Here is a 21,493-nt window from a genome sequence, read left to right on the forward strand (position 1 = left end):
TTCTTTACATCTGGTCTTTGTTCTCTGTTTTCTTAGAACTGACAAAATTCCTCTGCACAGAATGTAGCTGCCTGAGGTTGGGTGCCCAGTCTGATCTCATCATAAAAATAGTGTAATTTTTGCTGAAAACCAGACACGTACAGTGGCTGGGTAGACTGTTCTGTCACAGAAAATTTTTATATAGCTATGGACCTTCCATCCAAAGCTAAAGAAGGACCTTCAACAGTGTTTGAGATGAGACCCCATAACTTTTAGGCAGTAGAAGTCAGGTAAATCCCACCTCACTGAGGCTTTCAAGTGATGTTAGTCTAAGGATTTAATCCCTCATAAATTGTCATGGATTAAGATTTCCACAAAGTGGGAAGAAACCTGCTTTTCTTTGCTGTCGTGTAATTAATAGCAATATGCCCTTGTAATGAATGAAGGTGTGTCATCTCTCTGATCCTTTGAGTTAGTATAAGTTAATGCAAAATGTGTCAGAGAAAGGAGAACATTTATGCCCTCAGGGCTTTGTAGAAGTGAGGGTATATCTGTTCCTTAGAAGTGTGTGTTTGTGCTTTTAGTCATGCAGCCTTGGCCTTACTTCAGAGGAGGGCATCTCAGGCTACACCAGTCATCCAGCTCTCATTCAGCAGACCATCTCTTCTGGTGACAAGTCCTCCACCTTGCTCAGGCCACTGTTGCGAAGGGCTGCTTTCTTACAGCTTGCCTTGAAATGACATCCCAAGTCAACCTGCTCTATCTCCAAAGCCATGAATGTGGTACTCTGTAGATAGTGCTTTGGCATTACATCAGGCACTTGAATTGAGGATGTCATCTCAGACTTCTGTAGCTACCTGCTCTGGAACTTGACAGAAATTCAGCAAAGCTCCCTCTGAGCTTCGTCACAAGATCCAAAAGAGCATACTTTATGTAGCTTTGCTTACTCAGGTCACAAGAGGATGAGATTTTTGTGACCAGCTAGTGGCTAAGCCCCATGCCTAATCAGAGTGTTTTAATTGACATTTACCAGCGCCTGGGATTTTCAAAGATTTTCTGTTTGTCCCAGCTTTTTTTTTTCCAGTGCTGGGGATAACACGTACTTCTACAGGATGATTTCCCCTGGCTTTCTGACTTTATTTGCAGCTATATGATGTGGGCAGGAACATCTTTGGTAAAAGGGAGCTCAGGATTCTTGTGAGCCTGTGGGTGTTGCTTTCCAGCCACACCAGAATGACCAGGACGGGGTTTTCCCCATCGAGGAAAGCACACGCGCTTCCTAAGGCAGCTGAAGAGACACTTTGCTGAACCAGGATCCCAGATGCATTTCTAGGCAGCTCTGTGGACAGGCACATGCCCTGCAGACAGGTAGATCAGTCTCTGCAGCATGGATGCTTTTTCAGCATGCTGCTGCGACTGAATCCCCGCATGCTTCCTTCCTCCTGACCTGTGGCTCCGCAGCTCCATGGAGCCCATCCACAAAACTTGACATTTGGCTAGCCTAGAGCTCAGTTGTCTTCCATTGTAATTGCAGGATCACACATAGGCACTTTCTCCCAGCCTTTCCTGAGACAGCACTAAGCTCTTTGCTATAAACGGAGGAGCAGGGGGGCTGGAAAAAGGGGTGCATGTCCTGCCTTCTCACCTCCTTCCCTCCAGTTCCTCCCTCCAAATCTCAACCCTATCTCTTTGCAGCACCAGCTACCTACCTGCAGCTGCTGATCTGATGGATAAGAAATAGTTATTTACAGTGTTTGCAATCCACACATGGCTGTCTCAATGTAGAAGGGGGCTGGGTTCAAACTACAGATGCAGGCAGTCTAGAAACCTGAAGGAATTTGGACCAAGACCCAAGTGCTGTAGCTCAGTCTCACCTGTGATAGACTGACACTGGGAGATTCCTTGTCAGTGAGTCAGAGATAATCGTCACAGAAGTCAATAAGGACACGTAGGATGATTGCCAACCAACAGAAGTTATTTTTGTTTGGAAACAGAGCAAATGTATTCTGATTTCACAAACTAAGAACAAGGACTCTGAGCATTTCAGTGAGAGGTGCATATCTGGTGAAATGAGGATATTATCATGGCATTATTTGGATAGGAGTGTTAGGACAAAGGTCTTTCACTTTGAATAATCCTCCCTGATACTTACAACAGGAAAATCCTGTTTTGAAATTGGCGCCTTCACCAATAGGATGAATTTTAAATAACTAGTTCACAAAGTTCCATGTGTCCCACTCTCTCCACCAAAAAACCCCACAAACCAAACCCCCAAACCAGTGAAATAAAAAATAACAACTCTGCGTTCTCATTGCCCCACAATGCCACCACTGGAAATTCAGCCATTTGTTCACATGGTATGTATTCATAGTCTGGTGGGGGTGGGAAAGATTCTCCCTTTTTTTTTATCAAAGGCCCTTGTTTTACCCTTTCCTTTTGAAAAGAAGAATGAGCAAAACAAATGCTTTTTATGACTGTGTGTTTTTTCCCCGTTTTGTTTTGGTTTTGTGTTAAGAATGCTTTAACCACCAGTTGTGGGCTCCCTCTAGAGAGCCCAAAATCCCTTAGAGCATCTTGCAAAAATAAAAATTTCCTCAAACACTACTGAAAACAGCCCCTCCCAGACTGCATGTATGTTCCCTTTTGCCTCCCATGATCTCTTGATATTTGTGCTATAGCGGATTTATCCGTCTTTCTATCTCTCTTTCTCTGTTGTAGGTTGTTTTTTTTAATTTCTTTTCAGTGTTGATGCAAATCCCCTATTGTATTCCCCCTCTGTTCTAATCCAGTTTCCATATTCTCTGTGATGTCTTTCCTTATCTTCATTTCCTCATTTCCTTCCTCTGCTTTCCATCAGCCTCCAAAAAAGATTTGGGATTATACTCCTGGAGATTGCTCTATCCTTACTAGAGAGGATAGAAAGGTAATTGTGTCTCACATACGTTGTACTACAGCATCTAGCGCGTATGTATGTATGTGTGTATGTGATTTTCTTTTTTTTTTTTTTTGTAGCATTGCTTGGGTTTTGTGTGCTTGTGAGTGATTTTTTTTAATTGGGCTTAGCTCATCAGCCTAACAATTAAGTAGCTAGTAAATTGATTTAATAAACAATTCTTAAATCATAATCAGCCATAATTTAGAGTGGTGGTTTCGCTATCTTGACTTGCAATGATAATTATACTAACAGCATATTGCATATTGTTACAGTATCTTTTCTTTTTTTTTTTACAGGTGGGTTTTATAACTTTATGGTTTGTAGAATTAGATTCTAGGAGGCCTGTGCATCTCTTAATTTTGAATGTTAAATGCCTAAAACTATTTCCTCTGTAATGATTCAAACATGATTAATTACTAGTGAAATTCTGTGTATTGTCCATACCATCTTTGTCTTTTTTCGATTAAAAAGGCTCGCTTTTTTTTTTTCAAAATTAACATTCCTTTGGTTTCCCCTAACCCTAAGCATTATTTTCCCATTCTTCTTCTCCTTCTTTAACCAGACTGATCTAGAAAAAGACCTCTACCTCTACCAGACTGAGTTAGAGGCAGATTTAGAAAAAATGGAGAAGCTTTATAAAGCGCCACATAAAAAGCCACAGAAGGTATTTCCTATTCTTTTCATGCTGCCAATCCCTGTTTCCAAACTCTCTGCTCTAATCTATTCACTGCTGGATGATTATTAAATGAGGTTGGGATAAATAATGGTTCTGACCGTTCTGACTGCATGGCTTGCTGTGTCGCTGTCAGAAATAATAGAACGTGATGCTGAGAATCCGGCTTGAAATCCATTTCAGATACAGTGATTTCCTCTCTCCCCCGTTCCCTTTCAGCTGCCCCCCACCCCCACCCCTGTCCTCCTTTAGGGTTTTGAGTTCAGTGTCTGCAAAAAAACCCTCTTTATTTTTCACATGAATAGGCAGCAGCAATCAGCTTAAAATTCTTGGTTGGCGTCACGTCATCATCTCGTGCCTTTCAAGCGTGTTGCCATCTACCCTCCCTTCATAGAAGCCCTGCTTTCTGCTAGGAGCTCACGCCTACACAAGATTTGGATATTCCCAAGAGATTTTACCCAATTTTCCTTACGCTGCACCTTGCCATGACCTTCTAGGGCAGGTCAGCTGCTGCTGCTGTTTCGAGGGTCTGCAGGACCTGAACCATGAAATGATAGATTAATTTGGTAACATGCCATTTTTTCTTTTTTTTTTCTGTTGTTGATTTTTTTTTGAAGCTGCGGCATTTCACCAGGACTTGAAAAAGCTGCTTTTTCAGCCCCAAGATTTGCTTTTTCTTCCTACATAGGAATGCTAAGATAGATGAGGGGACACCAAATAGAGCATTTCTTCTAAAATTGCCTTCAATTTTTAAAATAACGTGCCTAGGAAGTGTTAGATGGATTTAAAGCAAGCGGATAAGAACTGGCTTTTGCTATTGAACCTGTGCAGCTGGCATTGCTTCTCCTAAGTAAGGAAACTGAACTGAAACATTGCTTTTCTTATTAGTGCTTTGATATTTTTTTGAACGCTGAGGAATGTATTGTGCTGCAGAAATGTAATATACCTTTAAAGCAAAGGCGGGCAGTGACCGGTTGGGGGAAAAGCTTGGGGAAATAATTATGAGCCTGTGTCTCCTGGTCATGGCCCAGCTGGTTATCTCTTCTTGCTTTTGGCTTTATTCACAATGACTCATTTGCAGACAAAAGAATAGGCGCTGCGAAAAGGCATCGGCTGTGCTAAAAACCTGTCACTGCCCTGAAGGAACTCAGGAAAATTGTCGCTTTTCTGCAAAGATGTTGACAGCTTAAATTGCATTTAGACTTAAACCTCAATGTCTCCTAAAGGCTAATATTCGAGCAATAGATGGAAAATTACTTAAGCAAGACTTTTTCTTTCTCCTCACGTGTAAGTGCATATCAATGACTCCTTTGTTTGGACTTTTGCAGAATACAGCAGGTGTTACTCCTCTGGAAACTTCCACAGACCATTCTTCCTAGTAAGTTTTCCTATTGCTTTTTGATGTCTCTTTTACAATCTAAGGGCATGTAGGACAGCATTTAGGGCGTTGGAAATGGATTGGCTTTATTTTTTGATGATGGATATAGACAAATGCATGTACCGTGAGAATTATATGTGTGCTTAAGATGAGTCCAGGTACAATATCTGCTCTTTGATCTTGAATGAATTTTGAAGTGATTTCACGAGTGGTTGCATTGTCTAGATAAGAATTGCTGATTATGCTAGGCAGTATTTTTAAACAAACAAACAAAAAAAAGACCCAGACCTTTAACTCCATCTTGATGAAGTTTGCAAATTGACTGTAACTTCATGTAAGCAACTCTATTGCATGGAATAAACAAAGTTTGTTTCTGTTACACATGTATGATAGATCCTGTTAAATATTCCCAATTATGCGCACCAGATCAAAAGGGTGTTGTTATTGGAAGGCAATAATTTTCCATATTCCAGGAAGGGAACAGTGGTAGCAGGAATGATACTTCTCAAAGATCTAATGTGGCACTGCTTTTCCAGAGGAACATGTAATAAACAGTATACTCTGTCTAATGGAATTGTACATGGAGCTGGTTTGTTTTAAAAGAGGAAGATGCCAAAAAAAAATCCAGAGCTAGATGCTGAGCTGTGCTGAGCTATTCGAGCCATGGAGGCAGCTCCTACTGCGAACTGCTGCTCCTTGTAATTGGACTGCATGCTTAACGCTGTCCGTAGGCACAGTGATTCCCTCTGCGTGGATGGTTTGTTAGGAAAGGCATATTCTTCTCCAGACACCCATTAATATCACCTGTGTTCACCGCCCCTCTGGGCCTGCCTTAGAGGTCTCCTGTACTTCTTTCAACTCAGTTCCCTTCTGCCTGTGTTCATTCTGCTGGGAGACACACGCTGCTGCATTTTGTTGGTTGTTCCTATGACTGTTTAGTTTTGTTTTAATAGGGAAAAAGCAATAAAATAAGTGGAAATCTTAGAGATTAGCATAAAAGAATAGCTTATATTTGCGGAAGACTCGTAAGGTTTCTGCCCACAGCAGCACTGTCTGTGCCCTTTCTGATGCCACCTAAAGCATGCAGGAGCGCCAGCATCTGAGCCAGTGGAGGGGAAGCAGCCTGAGTAGGCTGGGAATGGGAAACAACAGTGAGGCCATGGCGTCACACATTCTTCCCTGCTTTTAGAGAGCAGGGGGAAAAGATACCTGGAGTTGATTGCCTTTTTTGCAGTCGTGCTCTTCCCTCTGTTCACCTGATTATGATCTTGCAGACTGCCTTGGCCCCCCTTAAGTACTGCTTGCTGACCCTAATGAGAGAGCAACTGGAAAAGGGACTCTGCCGAGTGCCTCCTCTCTTTTCCCCAGGTGTATTCCCAAAGGAGATCACTGTAACCCTTTGGTTTTTATCAACTAGGCTAAAATGCTTTTACGTCCCGGGTGAAGAAACCTCAGGGCAGTCATTATTCCCTGCAGCAACTGACAGGCCTTCATTGGGAACGTGACAAAGAGAGGCACTGGGATAACCCCCATAAGAGATAACAGCTCTGTAGCTGTGGATCTCTCTGAGCATTGCCTAGGTTGAAAAAGTGACAGTTTTCCCTTTCTCTTTCACGGTGCTTTTCATGAGCTTTTACTCCAGAAAGTAATTTATGAGACCACATATGACCTGGTTTTCCTTGTCCAGAAACTAAAATCTTCTTTGTGATCCAGACATTGTGTAATTCCACCTCTATGGCCAGTCCTCTGATGTGTTTGAAGGCTTTCTCTTTACCGCGTAAGTACAGCATCTGTCCAAAATAAACAGATGTATGTACAAATTTATCCACAACAAGCAGGCGTAACCACGAGCATTTCCACAGTCACATAAATTTGAATCACTCCTGGACATCAGGATGTAAACCAGCTTTCAGAATGTTTCCATGAATTGGCAAATGCCCTATTTTTTTTTATTTTTTCAAACTTTCCAGCAGTCATGCTTTGGCCCCAGAATAGCTTTGTGTGAGACTGCATCTTTTTCTGACGAGCCTGGTTGAGCACAAGAACTGGTATCAGATGAACTTAGCTTTTAGGAAAACATGTCTGCCTCATTGCTCAGGAAGTCTTTTGTGCCTGGAAGGGCCATTTATACCATAGCGTTGTCAGTTATTTTTTTTAGAGAGAAAACAGTGAAATCTAGAAATCAGATGTGGGGGCATACTTGTGCCCCCACATACTTGTGCCCTCCACCTTCATGACTGAGGAAAGGGATTTGTAATAAATGTCCAGTCTTTAAAGGCCCAAGAAATTAAAACTGTACTCATTTTAACAGCATTTTTTTTATATATCTGCACAGTAGACTTCGAGTACAGGATTTTTCATTCCCTGTAATGGAGGCCTTAGGCAAGGCTGAGCAGAAGTGTGCGTATCTGGGAATTTCTTTAGCATTTAAAACAGTAGTGTCTGTAGCCCTGTACTGTTGCTTCTCTGCGTGGTCCCTCACCGGTGGACTTGAGAAATTGCTCTGGGAGTCTTGAACTATAGTGTTAACTGGGAGGAGGCTGAACTGGTTGCGATGAATTCCTGAGCAGCTGTGCTTTGTAAGCAGAGGACAGGCATGGCTGGGGTTTCAGGAGAGAGGACTAGGAGCTGGAAGATATTTGTGCTACTTCCAGCTAACCAATGAGTTTCTTTGTGCCTGCAAAGAAATCATGCATCTGCTCTGTGACTCTGTGGTCTCATCTGTAAAATAAAGGAGGAGTGCTTTCCTGCCACCTGTTTGCCGAGGGACTGAATGGGGAGAGTTCCCTCAGGTGGAGAATGCTATGGTAGTGCCAAACCTAGAAAGTGATCGCAATGTATTCATAACCTCTTCATTCAGCACCAGTTCTTCATGCACAGTCTATTCTGGGTTCACAAGTGCGGTTTTCTCTTACTTTGCATGAAGGTCTCAGCAAACAGAAGTGACCCACTGGTGTCCCTCCCCCTTTTTTGTGTTTTCCAGCTCCACGTATTCACCCAACTACCATGCAGTGAAGAGAGAGTCAGAACCAGCACTGGGGGACCCTGCTGGCTTGGAGAATGAAAGGCAGATTTACAAGAGTGTGCTGGAAGGTGGAGACATCCCGTTCCAGGGGCTGAGTGGTCTCAAGCGACCTTCTAGCTCTGCTTCCACAAAAGGTAGGTGGTCAGGGCACTAACCTCTTCTCCATTCTGCACTGAGTGTCAAAAGCCAGGTGATATGGGGCAAACTGCTGCAGGGTTTAGAGTCCTATTCAAGCCAGTTGAGGTTTCCTCTGTCCTTCCTCTTTGCCATCCCCAGTTTTCCTTCTCTTTTTTCTCTCAGACCACACTGGCCAATATTTTTCATGGCCCCTTTATCTGATCCAGACTCCTCTTCCCAAGAGGGACTAGGTCTCTCCATCCAGCACCCCAGCCACACTCCACATCCTCATGTTCTTCCTCGAGGCTGATAAGGCTGGCCTTGCTATCCATCTGCTCCCACTGCCTTGCCATGCTAGAGCCCTTCCCTGCCTTTTCTGCTCTTCATGCCGCAGTATCTCAGCAGGCCACACCATGTCTGCTGGCCTGGCTACCCTGGTGTAGCTGGCACCGCGTGCTCCACAGCCTCCTGCCTCTGAGGGGTGTGCAAAGAATGCATGGGACACCGTGAACCAGCAATGCCCTGCAGGCTCTGAGAAGGCGAGGCAGCAGAGACCGATGCATCTCCTCCCCTTTCCTCCCCCCATCCTGGACTCTCTAGAAGATTAGGACAAGGAAGAGCATGACTCCCATCAGGGAGCTGTATTGGGGAATGTATCTCTGAGCCAACTTCAACCTAAAAATGGCTTGAGATGGGGAGAGGACTGTGGAAGGAATGTGTTGGGTTTCTGAACTGCTCTCCCTAAAAATAGTGCATCACATCAAAAAGGTCTCTCTCTGTCTCCGTCTTCCAGCTGTTTTTCAGCATTATGTCAGGCCTGTAGGGCAGGGAGTCAAACTGGATCTGAACAAAAAAATCTGTTCAAACAATTATTGTTCCCTAAACTGCAGTTGAGCTTGGATGGTTATTTCGACATTTGAGTTTGAACTTAAATCGGAAACAGACCTAAAAAACTGCAGTCTAAGCTGAACCCAGACTGGATTTGACTTAGAAAAAAAAAAAAAAAATAATGTCCTGATCTGACTCCTTGATTTTTAAAGCAAACATGGCCAACCACATTGTCTGAAGGACTAGCTTATTCCTAGTATGGGGAATCTCTAAGCAGACAGCTCTTCGGCAAGGCCAACTGATACGGCCTGCTTGTGCTAGCACAGTCAGCCGCTGAGTATCTTCTCCCTCCCAGGAATAAACTGGCAAGCACTGTGGTGAGACCGTAGTAGGTGTGATTACAGGCTTGTATTAAGCCATTTTTGCAATGATAGTGCCTCTGCATTCTTGCTGACACCCTGATCCTGCCCAGGGTTCAGCCGTCCTTTTCCATGATACCACAGCTTCCCTGGAAGCTTGATGCTTAGCACTTTTTAGGAGGGTACCTTCAAAGTGCTCTAGATCTGCTTCTGGCCAGGCCTCTCATTTTAGAGATGTTAGCAGCACTTCACCTACTCCTGTAAGCGTGGCTTGTTGTGCAGTTTCTTCCTGCTTTTCTTTATGTTTTGGAGCTTTGTTTCTTTAAAGTGCATTTTATGAAATCCAAGCATGTTCTTTCTCCTTTCTCAATAGCTTTCTAGCACTTAAGCTAACAGGTTGTATTTATTTTATTCTGCATGCTTACCAGTGGATCGTAAAGGTGGGAATGCTCATATGACTGCACCCTCTTCAGTTAATAGCCGAACCTTTAACGCTAGTCATACCGGTATGTTAGGTCACGCATGTAAACATAAGAAGCCCTTATCAGCTGCAAAAGCCTGCATTACTGAAATCCTCCCTTCTAAATTCAAACCCAAACTAGCAGCTCCAGCTGCTCTTGTGCAGGACAAGAAGGGTATCTTGCTGTCTCATGAGAAAGCTCAAAGCTGCGAAAACCTTCGTAGCTCTGTTGCCTTGTTTGATAATAAAAAAGCTTTCATGGTAGACATAGGGGAAAGCATAGAAAACATGTTAATGAAGTCGAAGCAGGAGTATGCCATCAAATCCGGCAGTACCATGAGCCTGCAGGAGTATGGCACCAACTCTAGGAAAGGCTACCTGTTCCCTGCCTCCAGGAAGAGTGGGATGGAGTTTACAATGCTGTATAAAGACATGCACCAGATCAACCGGTCCAGGATCCATTTGGGCACAGTCTCCTCCTGCAGCGTGAGGGATATTGCATCTCAGTTTGAGAATGAAGCAAAGGACAGGATGGAGCACAGCCTCAGTCGAGAGGATTCAGAGCAGATCCCCAAACACACCGTTTCCTCCCGTATCAGTGCCTTTGAGCAGCTGATCCAGAGATCCCGATCGATGCCCTCGCTTGACTTTTCCACTGGACAAAACAAATTCACCACTTCTCTCCAGTCTAAAACTTGCCTGAGCTCTGCCTACTCTGCAGAGTTTCTTCTGGATTTGCCAAAAGCACACCAAGAAGAGAAGGATGCTGCCAGCTTGGCAGATAAATCCTCCCGCTCCTGCAGCAACGTGGAGGACGTGGCTTCGGATGTCAGTGATGCCATCCCTATGGACACACTTTCAGCTTGCACGGATGAGATAGATCTCCTCTCAAATGCATCCAATGACAGCGGTGGCAGCAGCAGCAGCAACCTCAATGGCCCTCAGAAGCATAAAATCAACAGATGCAAAGGCTCATGCCCAGCTTCCTATACCAGGTTCACTACCATCCGAAGGCACGAGCAGCAACAGGCTTCCAGGAACCCTGATTCCAAAGGGGATGTCTATGGGGACAGACACGTGCTCCCCAGAAACGTCTACCTAATGAGCCCGCTCCCCTTCCGATTGAAAAAGCCCTTCCAACACAAATCCTGCAGGACTCCACCCCCAGACTGCCCGGGAAGCCTGGCAGTGCCCAGCCCTGAGAACCCAGACAACCCCATACAGCTGCAGGGGAGCGTAGGAGACAAGAGTCACCACTCCCAGCACCAACATTGCTCCAGAAGCAGGCCTCTAGCCCCCCGGCGCCTGTCTTCCTATGACATTGTGGAGAGGCTTAGCTGCTTCCCCACCATGGGATCTAGCCAAGATAGCTTCATGGGCCGGGCTGACACTCCTGACTCCTTAAACAATGGGAACCCTGTTCCATATGCCCTCTGTCACAGCCTGGACACAAACAACAACCCGCAAAGTGAACTTGGGACGTACCTAGGAGGTGGCTTTTTGTGTTCTTTACCAGTGTCCCTTCATATGTCTTCTTGCTTTCCTTTCTCCTCCCCTTTTTTTCCACAACCCTCGCACTTTTACCCCCCACCTTTGCATCCCCTGACTCTCTGTTTTTTCCCCTAGTGTGTCTAACGTCCTTTGCGTGTCTTTCTGAGCATTTTTGTTCAGGACTTGTTAACAGCTGCACTTCTGAGAAACGATTTCCGCTGCCTTTCTAATCACATCGGGTTCAGTTTGTCTCCCAAGCAACTCCGGGGATGCAAGAATCTCAACATGAGATATTTCTAATTCTATATCATTTGCACACCTGGGAACATAAAACAAACCCAGATGATTTGCTTTAAGGAGCAGTTTCTCAAGGTCTAGTTGTGTGTATGTGTGCGCGTGTGTGTGTATTAAACTTTTCTCAACAGTAAAATGCCAAATCATATTTTGATGGCAGTGAATCTTTTCTTCGCAAAGTCCTTCTATGTCTTTACTCTCTCCCGTACTGTTATTTTCTCCCTGTTTTTGGATCTTTGTTCACAAGTACAGCCCAAAAGGGGAAAAAAAAAAAAAAAGAAAAAGAATAAATTATCAACACCTGATTGGCAATTTGGTCAATGGCAATTGAGAATCGTTACTGTCATAATGGAAACAACTTGTTTAAAAATATCTATTTTTTTCCTTTCTGGTTATGCTAGATAAATCCATCTGTATTTTAACCCCCTTATGTTGTTTCGAAGTAGATTCAGAATCACCAAGGCATTTTGCACCAGTTGATTACATGGAAACTCCAGAAGAAATCATCCGTAGACGGCATGACGATAAAGAGGTAATGCCCTCTTTTATGGCCTAATAACAGTTGTAGCAGCTCCATGTACAAGAAGTATAGCATTCAGCCTTATGTAAGGATGGCTTGTATGTCCATGGCTATGTATATTGGAAGTTAGAGCAACAAGCTAGAATTAGTATGTTTTAATTTTAATACTACCTCTTCCACTGTTTTAATGTATAATGTGTAGTCCAGTTTAGCTTTTGTTTAAAATGAACCTGATAGTTCTTATCAATTATACAAAATTACGTATGTGGGCTTTAAAGAATGTAAAAAGGTTGGAGATGTATGTGAGATGTGGTACAACACCCTAGTTCTCGCAGATAAAGATGGAATGGTTATTCTATAAGTGAGTTAAGGTTTTATTGTTCTTCAAGCAAGCCACTTTAGTCGGTATATTATCAAACTGGTGAGAACAGTATTTTTCTTGTGGGGATCCTCAGGTTTTGAACAGCAAATGTAAGACATTTTAAGCTATCACAAAGTGTGAAGTTTCTGCCCCATGCAAATTAGAATTCTTTATGGTGTCTAAAGTTGACGACAACGGAATGTAGCAGTCCTTTTTGAAATGGCTGGGCAACACTGGGACAAGCTGAAATAATAGGAAAGCCACATAGACTTTCCAGCACTGACTGTATTCAAGCTGAATTAAAGAATTTATAAAGTGATTGCTTTCCTGTTAATTTTCACTGCCCGGGGGAAAAAAAAAAAACCTATATTTTTAGTGTTAACTTTCTGAGTTCAAATAATGTTCATGCATGCTTTGAAATAGACGGTAAAACCTGCTCTTAATTCATACGCGAAAAGTATATTTTTGCTGTCATCTTCGTGAAACAGTTAGTAATCCCCCCACTTCCAAAATCCAGCACAAAAACTTTTGTAAAAGCAAAACTCTGAGTTCACTGAGACCTGCTGGCTTCAAATGAGTTAGCACAGAGCTAAACTCTTCAGCCTAAAGTCAGCCTCAAAAGGTAGAAGAATCCTTCTGCCCAGGTACTGAAGAACGTACATTTCCATTAGTGTGCTGGAGACTTCAGAAGTCCGAAATAATTATTTGGGGTTTATTTACTTCATTTTACAAAGGGTATTACATGAGCCCAAAGGAAGTATGGGAGAACCTGGTACCTGAAGGTGGTTAGGCACTGTCCCAGGCTCCTTGCAAAGCTCGGGGGAGTTTGGCGCATCAGAACTTACCTGTGGGGCTGATTCAGGTCTTTTGGAAGTCAATGAGAGAAACTGCCTGTTGGTCGAAGTGGGGTTTGGATCAGCCGTCTGCATTGTCAGCAACCTTCTTAGAAGCTCCCAGGACCTGGCCAAAACTTAGGAAAAACTCCTTGTTGACTTCCATCAGCGTTGGATCAGATCCTCGGTATGAGCTGGGTTTCAATTATGGCATAATGGTGATGTATTTTCTGTGCTTGTAAAATGAAAGGGTATTGTGTAGTTAGTAGAATCAGTATTTTATGTTGGACTGTAAAATCCCAGCTATTTGCTGGGACCTCAGAAATTTTGTTTGAGTCACATTTATGGCAGCTTTTGAATGCCTTTAACTAGATGATTTACTGCCCATTTTATGCAATTTTATGGCAGAAACTTTTAGAGGACCAGAGACGGCTTAAACGTGAGCAAGAAGAAGCTGATATTGCAGCTAGAAGGCACACAGGGGTTATTCCAACGCACCATCAGTTTATCACTAATGAGCGGTTTGGGGACCTCCTAAATGTAGACGATACAGCAAAGAGGAAATCTGGGTCAGAGGTCTGTTTTAGTTACCTCAGTCTGCTGCTTGACCCAAAGCAATATTTGCCTCTCACAACGTTGTGCTTTAGGCCGACATTAGCTCTTCAGAGAATGTCGTTTGTTTCTTTTTGGTTTTTTTTTTCCACTTTCCCCTTTCCCATTCTGGCTTCATTTAGATCTGCTTTGACTCTTGTGCCTGGTAAATTAATTGATATCTCTATACCAAGCTGCATATGTTAAAGCATGCCTGCTGAGAATTGCTGGTGCACATCTGTGATGCATGACTTTAAATATCAGCTACTTTTAGTGAATCAAAGGCATTCTACATCTTTTGCATCATATTGCTACATCGTCTTCTTGTCTGTGCCTTACGCTTAGAAACTTCATGTCTTGTTGATCCTGGCCATGTGACTGTCTCATAGGGTTTTTTTCAGAAATGGATTGTCTCTCTCCTCTTGAAAGACGCTTAATGTCCTTTAGAAACGATTGGAAAAAGTCTCGTCATGTTTCACTGCATATGACCTGGTCGGTCTTTCTGAAAGAGACAAAGGAGGAGGCAGACAGTTTTCCCATGAGCCTAAGCCACTTTTCCCAAGGGCCAGATGCTAGTCCAGGTGTCCTGGCCAAATACCTTTTCCTGCCTCAGGGATTGCTGCTGGGGCTCTTGACAGCGGCTCCGTTTCCCCTGAGGTGCTGCCCTGTGGTGGTGGGTGAGGTGGTTACCGTATGGATGTGAAGCACGCTTGTCTGCCCTTTATGTAGTTTCAAATGGTCTGGTGCCACATGAATGTGACTACTTCTTATTTTACGCTCTGTTACTGAAATGACTTTAAAATTGTTTGAATATTTTGTGGCCATTCAGACAATTAAATCAAGCTTTAAAGCCCAGGCCTGCTGTCAGTGTCCTCTCTGGCTTTATAGCCACCGAGGACATTATTTTAGACACGTGCATCATTTATTCATATTTCCTCCTCACCTTTGTCTCTTTCCTACCAATTTATACAGAGTACCTGGGTCACATTGCAGGATTCAGCAAGGCCAGGTAATAATCAAGAGCCACATCAGATAAAATCCTACTGTTCTTCTCCCAGCAAGTAAATTTTGCTTCTCCATTCACATGTCAAGGGAAATTTGGTCCCAGCGCCCCAGTAACTGTAGTTACTGGAGCAGCTTTCATTCAACAGGGTTTGTCACATTTAACAGTTTAGTGCTGTTAAATCCATTTCCTGCAGAGCTCTTAATTACTGTTATGCCAGAAGTTGGCACTTTTTGCCCTGGTGGGAGAGACCCATCCAGCATCTTTGGACTGTAGTACCAGTTGCACACAAGCTTGTAGCAGAATACCTGCATTCACTTTCTTCCCCAGACTAATGTTAGCTGTAGAAGAGTTTGGGTGCTTTTCCTCAGCAGAGGGTTGAAAACCTAATAATTATTTTAATGTGTTGATTTTTTTTTTAATCTCCAGATGAGACCCGCTAGAGCCAAGTTTGACTTTAAAGCACAGACGCTAAAGTGAGTACAGCCTTGAGTATTCTTCCTCTGCTTTTTCCCCTAGGATGCAGCATTTATGAAGTGTCATGCAATTGGATTCATGTTTTGGGAGTGTCTTTCCAGCAGCTCAAAGCAAAGGCATCCACAGTAAGGCAGGGAAAAGTAATATGAATTTCGCAGGTCATAGCTTCTAAAGGACCTTTAGGAAAATATCTTCTTTCTTAGAGCATCTGTATCCCACGTGATTTTGGGGGCAAACCCACATTCTTTATTGGAACAAGTGAGCGCTGCGCTCTGAGGCTGTGTGGAGCCACGGGGGAGTGCCTTGGCTGATGTTCCTCCTTGTACCTTGTAAACAGGACAGCTGGGTGAGACCTTTTGTCAGCAGCTCTGTCACTGCCCTTGTGCTGGAGATGGAAGGGATTCCCCTGCATGACATCCGTTGTTGCGCTCCAATTTAGGAGCTGGAAGAACTGCGTTAGTAGCTCACTGCGTAAATCTGCCATACAGATGGTCAGAAGAAATAGATATGCAGAACAGCAGCATCCTTTTCACTGTGCTAAGCGTAACCCAAAGTCAGCAAGGGACTTAAACAGATGCCTGGCTTTAAGCAAGTAGGTGGGTCCATGACTGAGGATTTTCCTGATTCAGGAGGACCTATAAGGGGTACAGACTGGTCACTGCTCCCCTGGCATCTGTGGATACACCAGCGGATGTTTCTGGTGGCCTTGTTGTACCTCTGAGCTCTGTTGTAGTCCCTCAGGTGAATCACGTAGCACTATTCATACTTTTTAGGGAGCACTGCTGTGAAGAGAAGGCCTGGAAGGCCTTTCCCTCTGCATGAGCCTGGAGAAGCTCTCATTTTTAACATTGTTAGGGAGGGAAGAAAGAAGAACAGAATTCAGTGAAGGACCTGCTGTTTTTCGTCTCAGGTGCTAATGTCCTGAGAATATTTTATGTGTTCTGTAGGTGATGATTCATAACAATTTACGCAGCATCTCTTCAGCACCTATAATAAAACTGAGGCAGATGCATGGTGTAACTGTTGTGTCCCTTGAGCAGAACGCACCAGGGTGCCCAACAAAAGTAAAGCAGAGCTTGTGAAAATCGTGTTAGGAAAGGCCAGGTTGACTGTTTTCCTGTGGGGACCCAAGTAGTAGGTTTATGAGCCTAGTATAAGCTGCCCACAGTGGGAGTTCCTCAAGTTGCAGACATTCATCATTTTAGCACTGAAGACTGTAGATTGAAATCCCAGTTGTTAGCCCAGGTGAGGTCAGTGGTTGTGCAACCACAGGCTGACCAGAAGTGTAATCGTTGCAGGATCAACATTGGCGTTCATCTGATCAGCAAAATAGCTTCCATTAAAGTCATGTGTCTCTTTGGTGGGCCCTTGTGACATGACCTGTTTCAAAACAGGAGTTGAGCATGGCTCATCATATCCAATATGGAAGGCAGCCCAGTGGCATGCTTTGCTTGAGCTTGACCCCATTGCTGCTGGAGGCTGTGTGGTTAGTAGGGCCCTCATAGGCCAGCTTTTTTGAGAAGATGCGCAAAGAGTAAGAGAGTCCCCGAACATCACGATATGAACAGGGTAATTCCCAACATGTAGCTTTCACTTTGGATGGAGCATGATTTTTATCAACAGGGCTGATGCAGCCCTTGGTACATAGGGGTTGCTGGACAGCAAAAGAACACATCTGTTCTCCACTGAAGTTCTGATGGAGTGCTTGTATTGTTAACAGGGAACTTCCACTGCAAAAAGGAGATATTGTTTACATTTACAAGCAGATTGACCAGAACTGGTATGAAGGCGAACACCATGGCAGAGTTGGCATCTTTCCACGATCATACATAGAGGTAGCTGCTTTCCTTGCAGGTGTTCTCTTTGTCCGCTCCCTTTTGGCCAGTGACCAGTTTGTGGGCTTTTTGTATGCGACTCATTTGATTCTGTTTGTTCATTCTAGCTCCTCCCACCAGCTGAGAAAGCTCAGCCCAAAAAGCCATCACCGTTGCAAGTATTGGAATATGGAGATGCTATCGCCAAGTTCAACTTCAATGGGGATACCCAAGTGGAAATGTCCTTCAGAAAGGTAGGACTATTGTGCTGGTGAATTGAATCTGGACAAACGCTGAGGTTTTTTTCACACTAATAACTTGCAATTTCCAAATGAAAGCTCCAATAAGATGAACTCCTTATTCAGGAAAGATTCCTTCTCATCACCCATGTTTTTACTTCATAGTCATTATGTAGCGCGTTGCATTGGGAGCGTTGCAGGTAGGCTGAATCAAGAAGTGCCAATTGCTTCCTTAGGGCTGGCTGAGAAGATACTTTGAACACAAGCACTGGCAGCCTAGCTCTGCAAGGCAAATCAGATATTTGCTGACGTGTCTCCAGTCTGATCCTCTCCAGTGGAGATGCACACAGTCACGTGACAATGGTGACGTAGAAAAGAAGGAAACTGGGTTCACCTTCCTTCGTACTACAAGCTAAATCATTGAGCACAGGCAGGAGAGGTTCTGTGGTATTGAAGTGACTGGCTAGACCTGAATGCAGAGTGAAGGGATAGGAATGGGTTGTGTAAAGGCTGTTCAGAGCAAAGTCAGCCATATTTAGATTAAGTAGCAGCATTTCTCCATCTCAACCAGCTGTTTTGATGCTCAGATTAGATCTTGTCTGTCTTTTAATCATACATGAGGGTGGGGCTTGCAATTTATATTAAGGTTCTGGAAGTCACTTCGTTTGTCAGCAAAACAGAAGAGAGCATAGAGCGACCTAGTTTAAACTGTAGACCTGTGCATGCTCTCTGTATAGCTCATATCCTTGAGGGTCTTGTGGTCAGCCTGAAACTGCTGGTTTCCGTTTTTTTAATGGGCTTTAGCAAGCAGGGTCTTAAAAATGTGAAGTGAGCATAACTGAGTCTGCAGACAGCCCAAATCAGCACCAGAAGATCTGCATTTCCTCCTTCTCTGAACTGAAAAATGTCATTCCTACCCAGAGATTAGGGTTAGGACCACATAACTGGGAAATGGGAGCTGAGAGCAACCGATTGTTTTAAGTCAGATGCAGCAAGATTAAAAATGTAATCTGCTTTGGAATGATGAAACATGTTAAAGTCAGGACTACGTTACTATTCCTTCCCATAGGGTGAAAGGATCACGTTGATTCGACGAGTGGATGAGAATTGGTATGAAGGAAGAATCTCTGGCACCAATCGCCAAGGCATCTTCCCTGTTACTTACGTGGAGGTGCTCAAACGCCCAGTGGTCAAGAATGCCATCGACTATCCTGACCCACCAATGTCCCTCTCCCCCAACCGCAGCATGACAGCTTCACCACAGGTATTTGGACTAGATGCAGCCAGTCACAGCACCGTGCAGAACAGAGGGATGTTGCCATTGCTGTGCAAAGAGCAATAGCTGAAAAAGGCTGTACCTAAGGCTAGTGTTTTGCCCAGTAAAAGCCACGTGCTCCCTGCAGTATGCTGCAGCTGCAAGAAAAGGTGATGTTTCGTTTACCAGAAAGGTTAATGAATGGGTCATTTGGGGATTTGGAGACTCAGCTTTTCATCTCTGGTCTGTAGCTTGAATTCAGGCCAGGTTGAAAGGGCTACAGTTCACAGCCACCTGAATAAATTTCACTGCCAGAGATGGAATGAATTGGTGATCCAGCTCCTCCTGAGTGCGTATTTACACTTTACAGACCTTCACTGTGATGAGTGATTTTTTTTTTTATTATGACTGTTAAAAGGGTGTCACAGACTGTTATAACCTGTAGGAGTCATTATGTTGATCCCAGTCAGCTTGAATCAAGCTGTGTACTTGCTCCTAAATGTTCCAGCTCACAACCAAGGTTTTGGGATACAGGGTCAGGAAAAGTGGCCTGTATTATTTGAAATAGGTGCTAAATTAACTCAGGCTTTGAGAGCAGGCCATTCTGGGATCTTCTATGAATATTAGATTCACTGTAAGCCATACTGCAGTTCAAACTAGAAATCAGAATGGCAGCAGGTAACTGTATGGGGATCCCAGAATGTTTGCCATGGAAAACATACCAAACAGGCAGTGAGTCTCTAAATACCTTTGTTTTGCTCTCATCCTGCAAATACTCATGCTTTTGAGGGTCAGCATACATGTCTGGGTTGCGGCCATGAGGTTCTGATGCATCCCCCTGTCACCCACAGGGACTGAAGCAAGGTCATTCTGAGGTCAAGACTGCAAGGAACAAAGGTGGAGATTTGGGCACGGGAGGAAGGGATATACAGCCCAAAGCAGATGGGAAAGGCTGTTATGGCTCATGCTGGTGTCTGGTGGATCTTCCCTAAAAGGAGTGTTTTTATTCTTAGCTACTGTAAAGAGGAAAGACTTGTTGCTTGTCAAAGTGGACCTCAGCTGAGCTTTTCTGTTTGAGCTGGGCAGTCTCTCCGTAGCTGTGGCCTGTCTGCCACCAGCTCTCTGCAAGCTTTTCCCTTTGATGGAAGGAATTATATTCACCCATTTCCCTTGTTATTATTTTGATTTCTCTCCTAGTACGTCAGTTCTCTCCCTTACTTTTTTGCCTAACTTGGCAGAGGACTGAGAAACTCTCTGATCAGTAGCTGATCTCACTGATGTCGCTGGTGGTAATAGCTAAGGGCAGAACTCAGTCATGTGTTCTGCCTTTATGAATATAGGACCTACTTTAATCATTTAAAGACCAAACAGCCACAGCTGGCTTTTTTGATCCATTTCTCCTCCACAGCTTCAGCAATGCAAGTTTCTTGAGGAGCAAGCATTGCTCGTGCAAGAGTTGGATAAAGTCAAAATTCATTGCAGCAGTGAATTCTGACTGAGTCCACAGCGTGAGCTGCTGGGGTCCCAGCTATTGCTGCCAGGCCAGTCAAATGCTACATGCTGCCGTCACGGATGGTGGCTTCACCTGCTCCCTGAAGGACTTAGGGCATATGGTATGAAGTCTAAGGTCTTCCACAAGACACTTTGTGTCTGGGATTCTGGCAAAGGCTGGAGAAGGATATTAGCAGCACAGATATAGACTGGACTCCGTGGTTGGAGTAGCTGTGGACAGCACGTTCTCCAACATGGTGCACTTGTCTGTGGAAAACTTATGCACCATGCTTGGTCACAGATCTGCTCCTCTCTACACTCGCTCTCTCTCCATTTACTTTTGCTCAGTCGTTTTGTATTTTCCTTTACTATTTTTTTGTTCATTTCTTTCTTTTTCTCTCCTGCTTTTGTCTCCTTCAAGTCTCCCAGCTCTGACCTGCTTCATACACCAACTCCTCCGCCTTTGCCTTTTGCGCGCCGCGCCTTATCTCCAGAGGTGCAGGCAGTCACATCTGAGTGGATTGCTCTGACCGTGGGAGTGTCTCCTAGCTCCACTCCTGCCATAACTCCTCCATTGCCTCCTCCGCCTGAAGCCTCCCTCTCTCACACTGACTATCTCTCGCCTTCTGCTGCAGCCAGCCCTTCCCCCACGGTCAGCCTCCACCATTCTCATCTCTCAGGCTCCTCGACTCCCAGCTCCATTAAATCCCCATTGCCCTCTTACTCCTCCAGACCTCAGTCCTCCGCTCACAGTTTCTATCAGGCCACTCCGCAAAGTGAAGAAAAGTTTGTTGGCTCCCCTTCTCCCAGCGTGAGCTACTCTAACACCCCTCGCTGGGCAGTGGAGAGCCCCGAAAGCGTCCTCGCAGAGCAGCGTCAAGCTGCTCCAAGCAGCCAAGCCTGGCTCCAAAAGACTAGAGAGGGCAGCAGCAACCCTGAGCAGAGTGCTCAGGCTGCTCCCAAGATCTCTGTCGAGCGCTGCCTGAAACCATCCCAACTAGACATGCGTGTGAGCCCAGAAAAGAGACCTGTGGGCTCCTCTGACGACAACCAGTTGTGTCAGGAGCTAATGGCTATTGTGCAGGGAGGTAAAACAGAGAAAAGAGGCATGAGGAAAGGTGATTTGGGAAAGTTTCAAAGCGGGGAAAAGAAGGTACTTCTCCTGCATGTGTGTGTGCTGCTCTGAATCCCTGATTTTAACTGGTGTGTTGAGGTTTGCGTTGCTCTGCTGGCCAGGCACAGCCAGTGGCTGCCACATATCATTTTGATGATCCTAAGACCTTCTTCCAGGGGTCACCAGTGGCATTCACTGGATAGCAGATCAAAAAGTTTTAGAAGAGGGCTCAGGAGCAGGACTGACTCAATTGGTC

The 21,493-nt window shown here is 44.4% G+C and overlaps 1 protein-coding gene across 40 annotated transcripts in view; it reads left to right on the top strand.

Annotated features, from left to right (window-relative positions):
• Positions 1–21,493, top strand: part of SORBS1 (sorbin and SH3 domain containing 1) — a 229,870-nt gene that overhangs the window by 196,201 nt on the left and 12,176 nt on the right. For 19 of the 40 annotated variants that reach the window (XM_054205021.1, XM_054205022.1, XM_054205020.1 and 16 more), the window contains 11 exons: positions 2,837–2,902; positions 3,477–3,578; positions 4,916–4,965; positions 7,949–8,124; positions 11,986–12,071; positions 13,662–13,829; positions 15,277–15,323; positions 17,045–17,159; positions 17,267–17,392; positions 18,447–18,641; positions 20,545–21,276. In XM_054205021.1, the coding sequence (XP_054060996.1) occupies positions 2,837–2,902; positions 3,477–3,578; positions 4,916–4,965; positions 7,949–8,124; positions 11,986–12,071; positions 13,662–13,829; positions 15,277–15,323; positions 17,045–17,159; positions 17,267–17,392; positions 18,447–18,641; positions 20,545–21,276 (1,863 nt within the window). Of the gene's footprint in view, positions 1–2,836; positions 2,903–3,476; positions 3,579–4,915; positions 4,966–7,948; positions 8,125–9,722; positions 11,247–11,985; positions 12,072–13,661; positions 13,830–15,276; positions 15,324–17,044; positions 17,160–17,266; positions 17,393–18,446; positions 18,642–20,544; positions 21,277–21,493 lie in introns of all 40 variants that reach the window. The other 21 variants (XM_054205036.1, XM_054205041.1, XM_054205037.1 and 18 more) reach the window with 8 other exon arrangements.

This window comes from Rissa tridactyla, chromosome 6 (assembly GCF_028500815.1).
Source record: "Rissa tridactyla isolate bRisTri1 chromosome 6, bRisTri1.patW.cur.20221130, whole genome shotgun sequence".
NCBI lineage: Eukaryota > Metazoa > Chordata > Aves > Charadriiformes > Laridae > Rissa > Rissa tridactyla.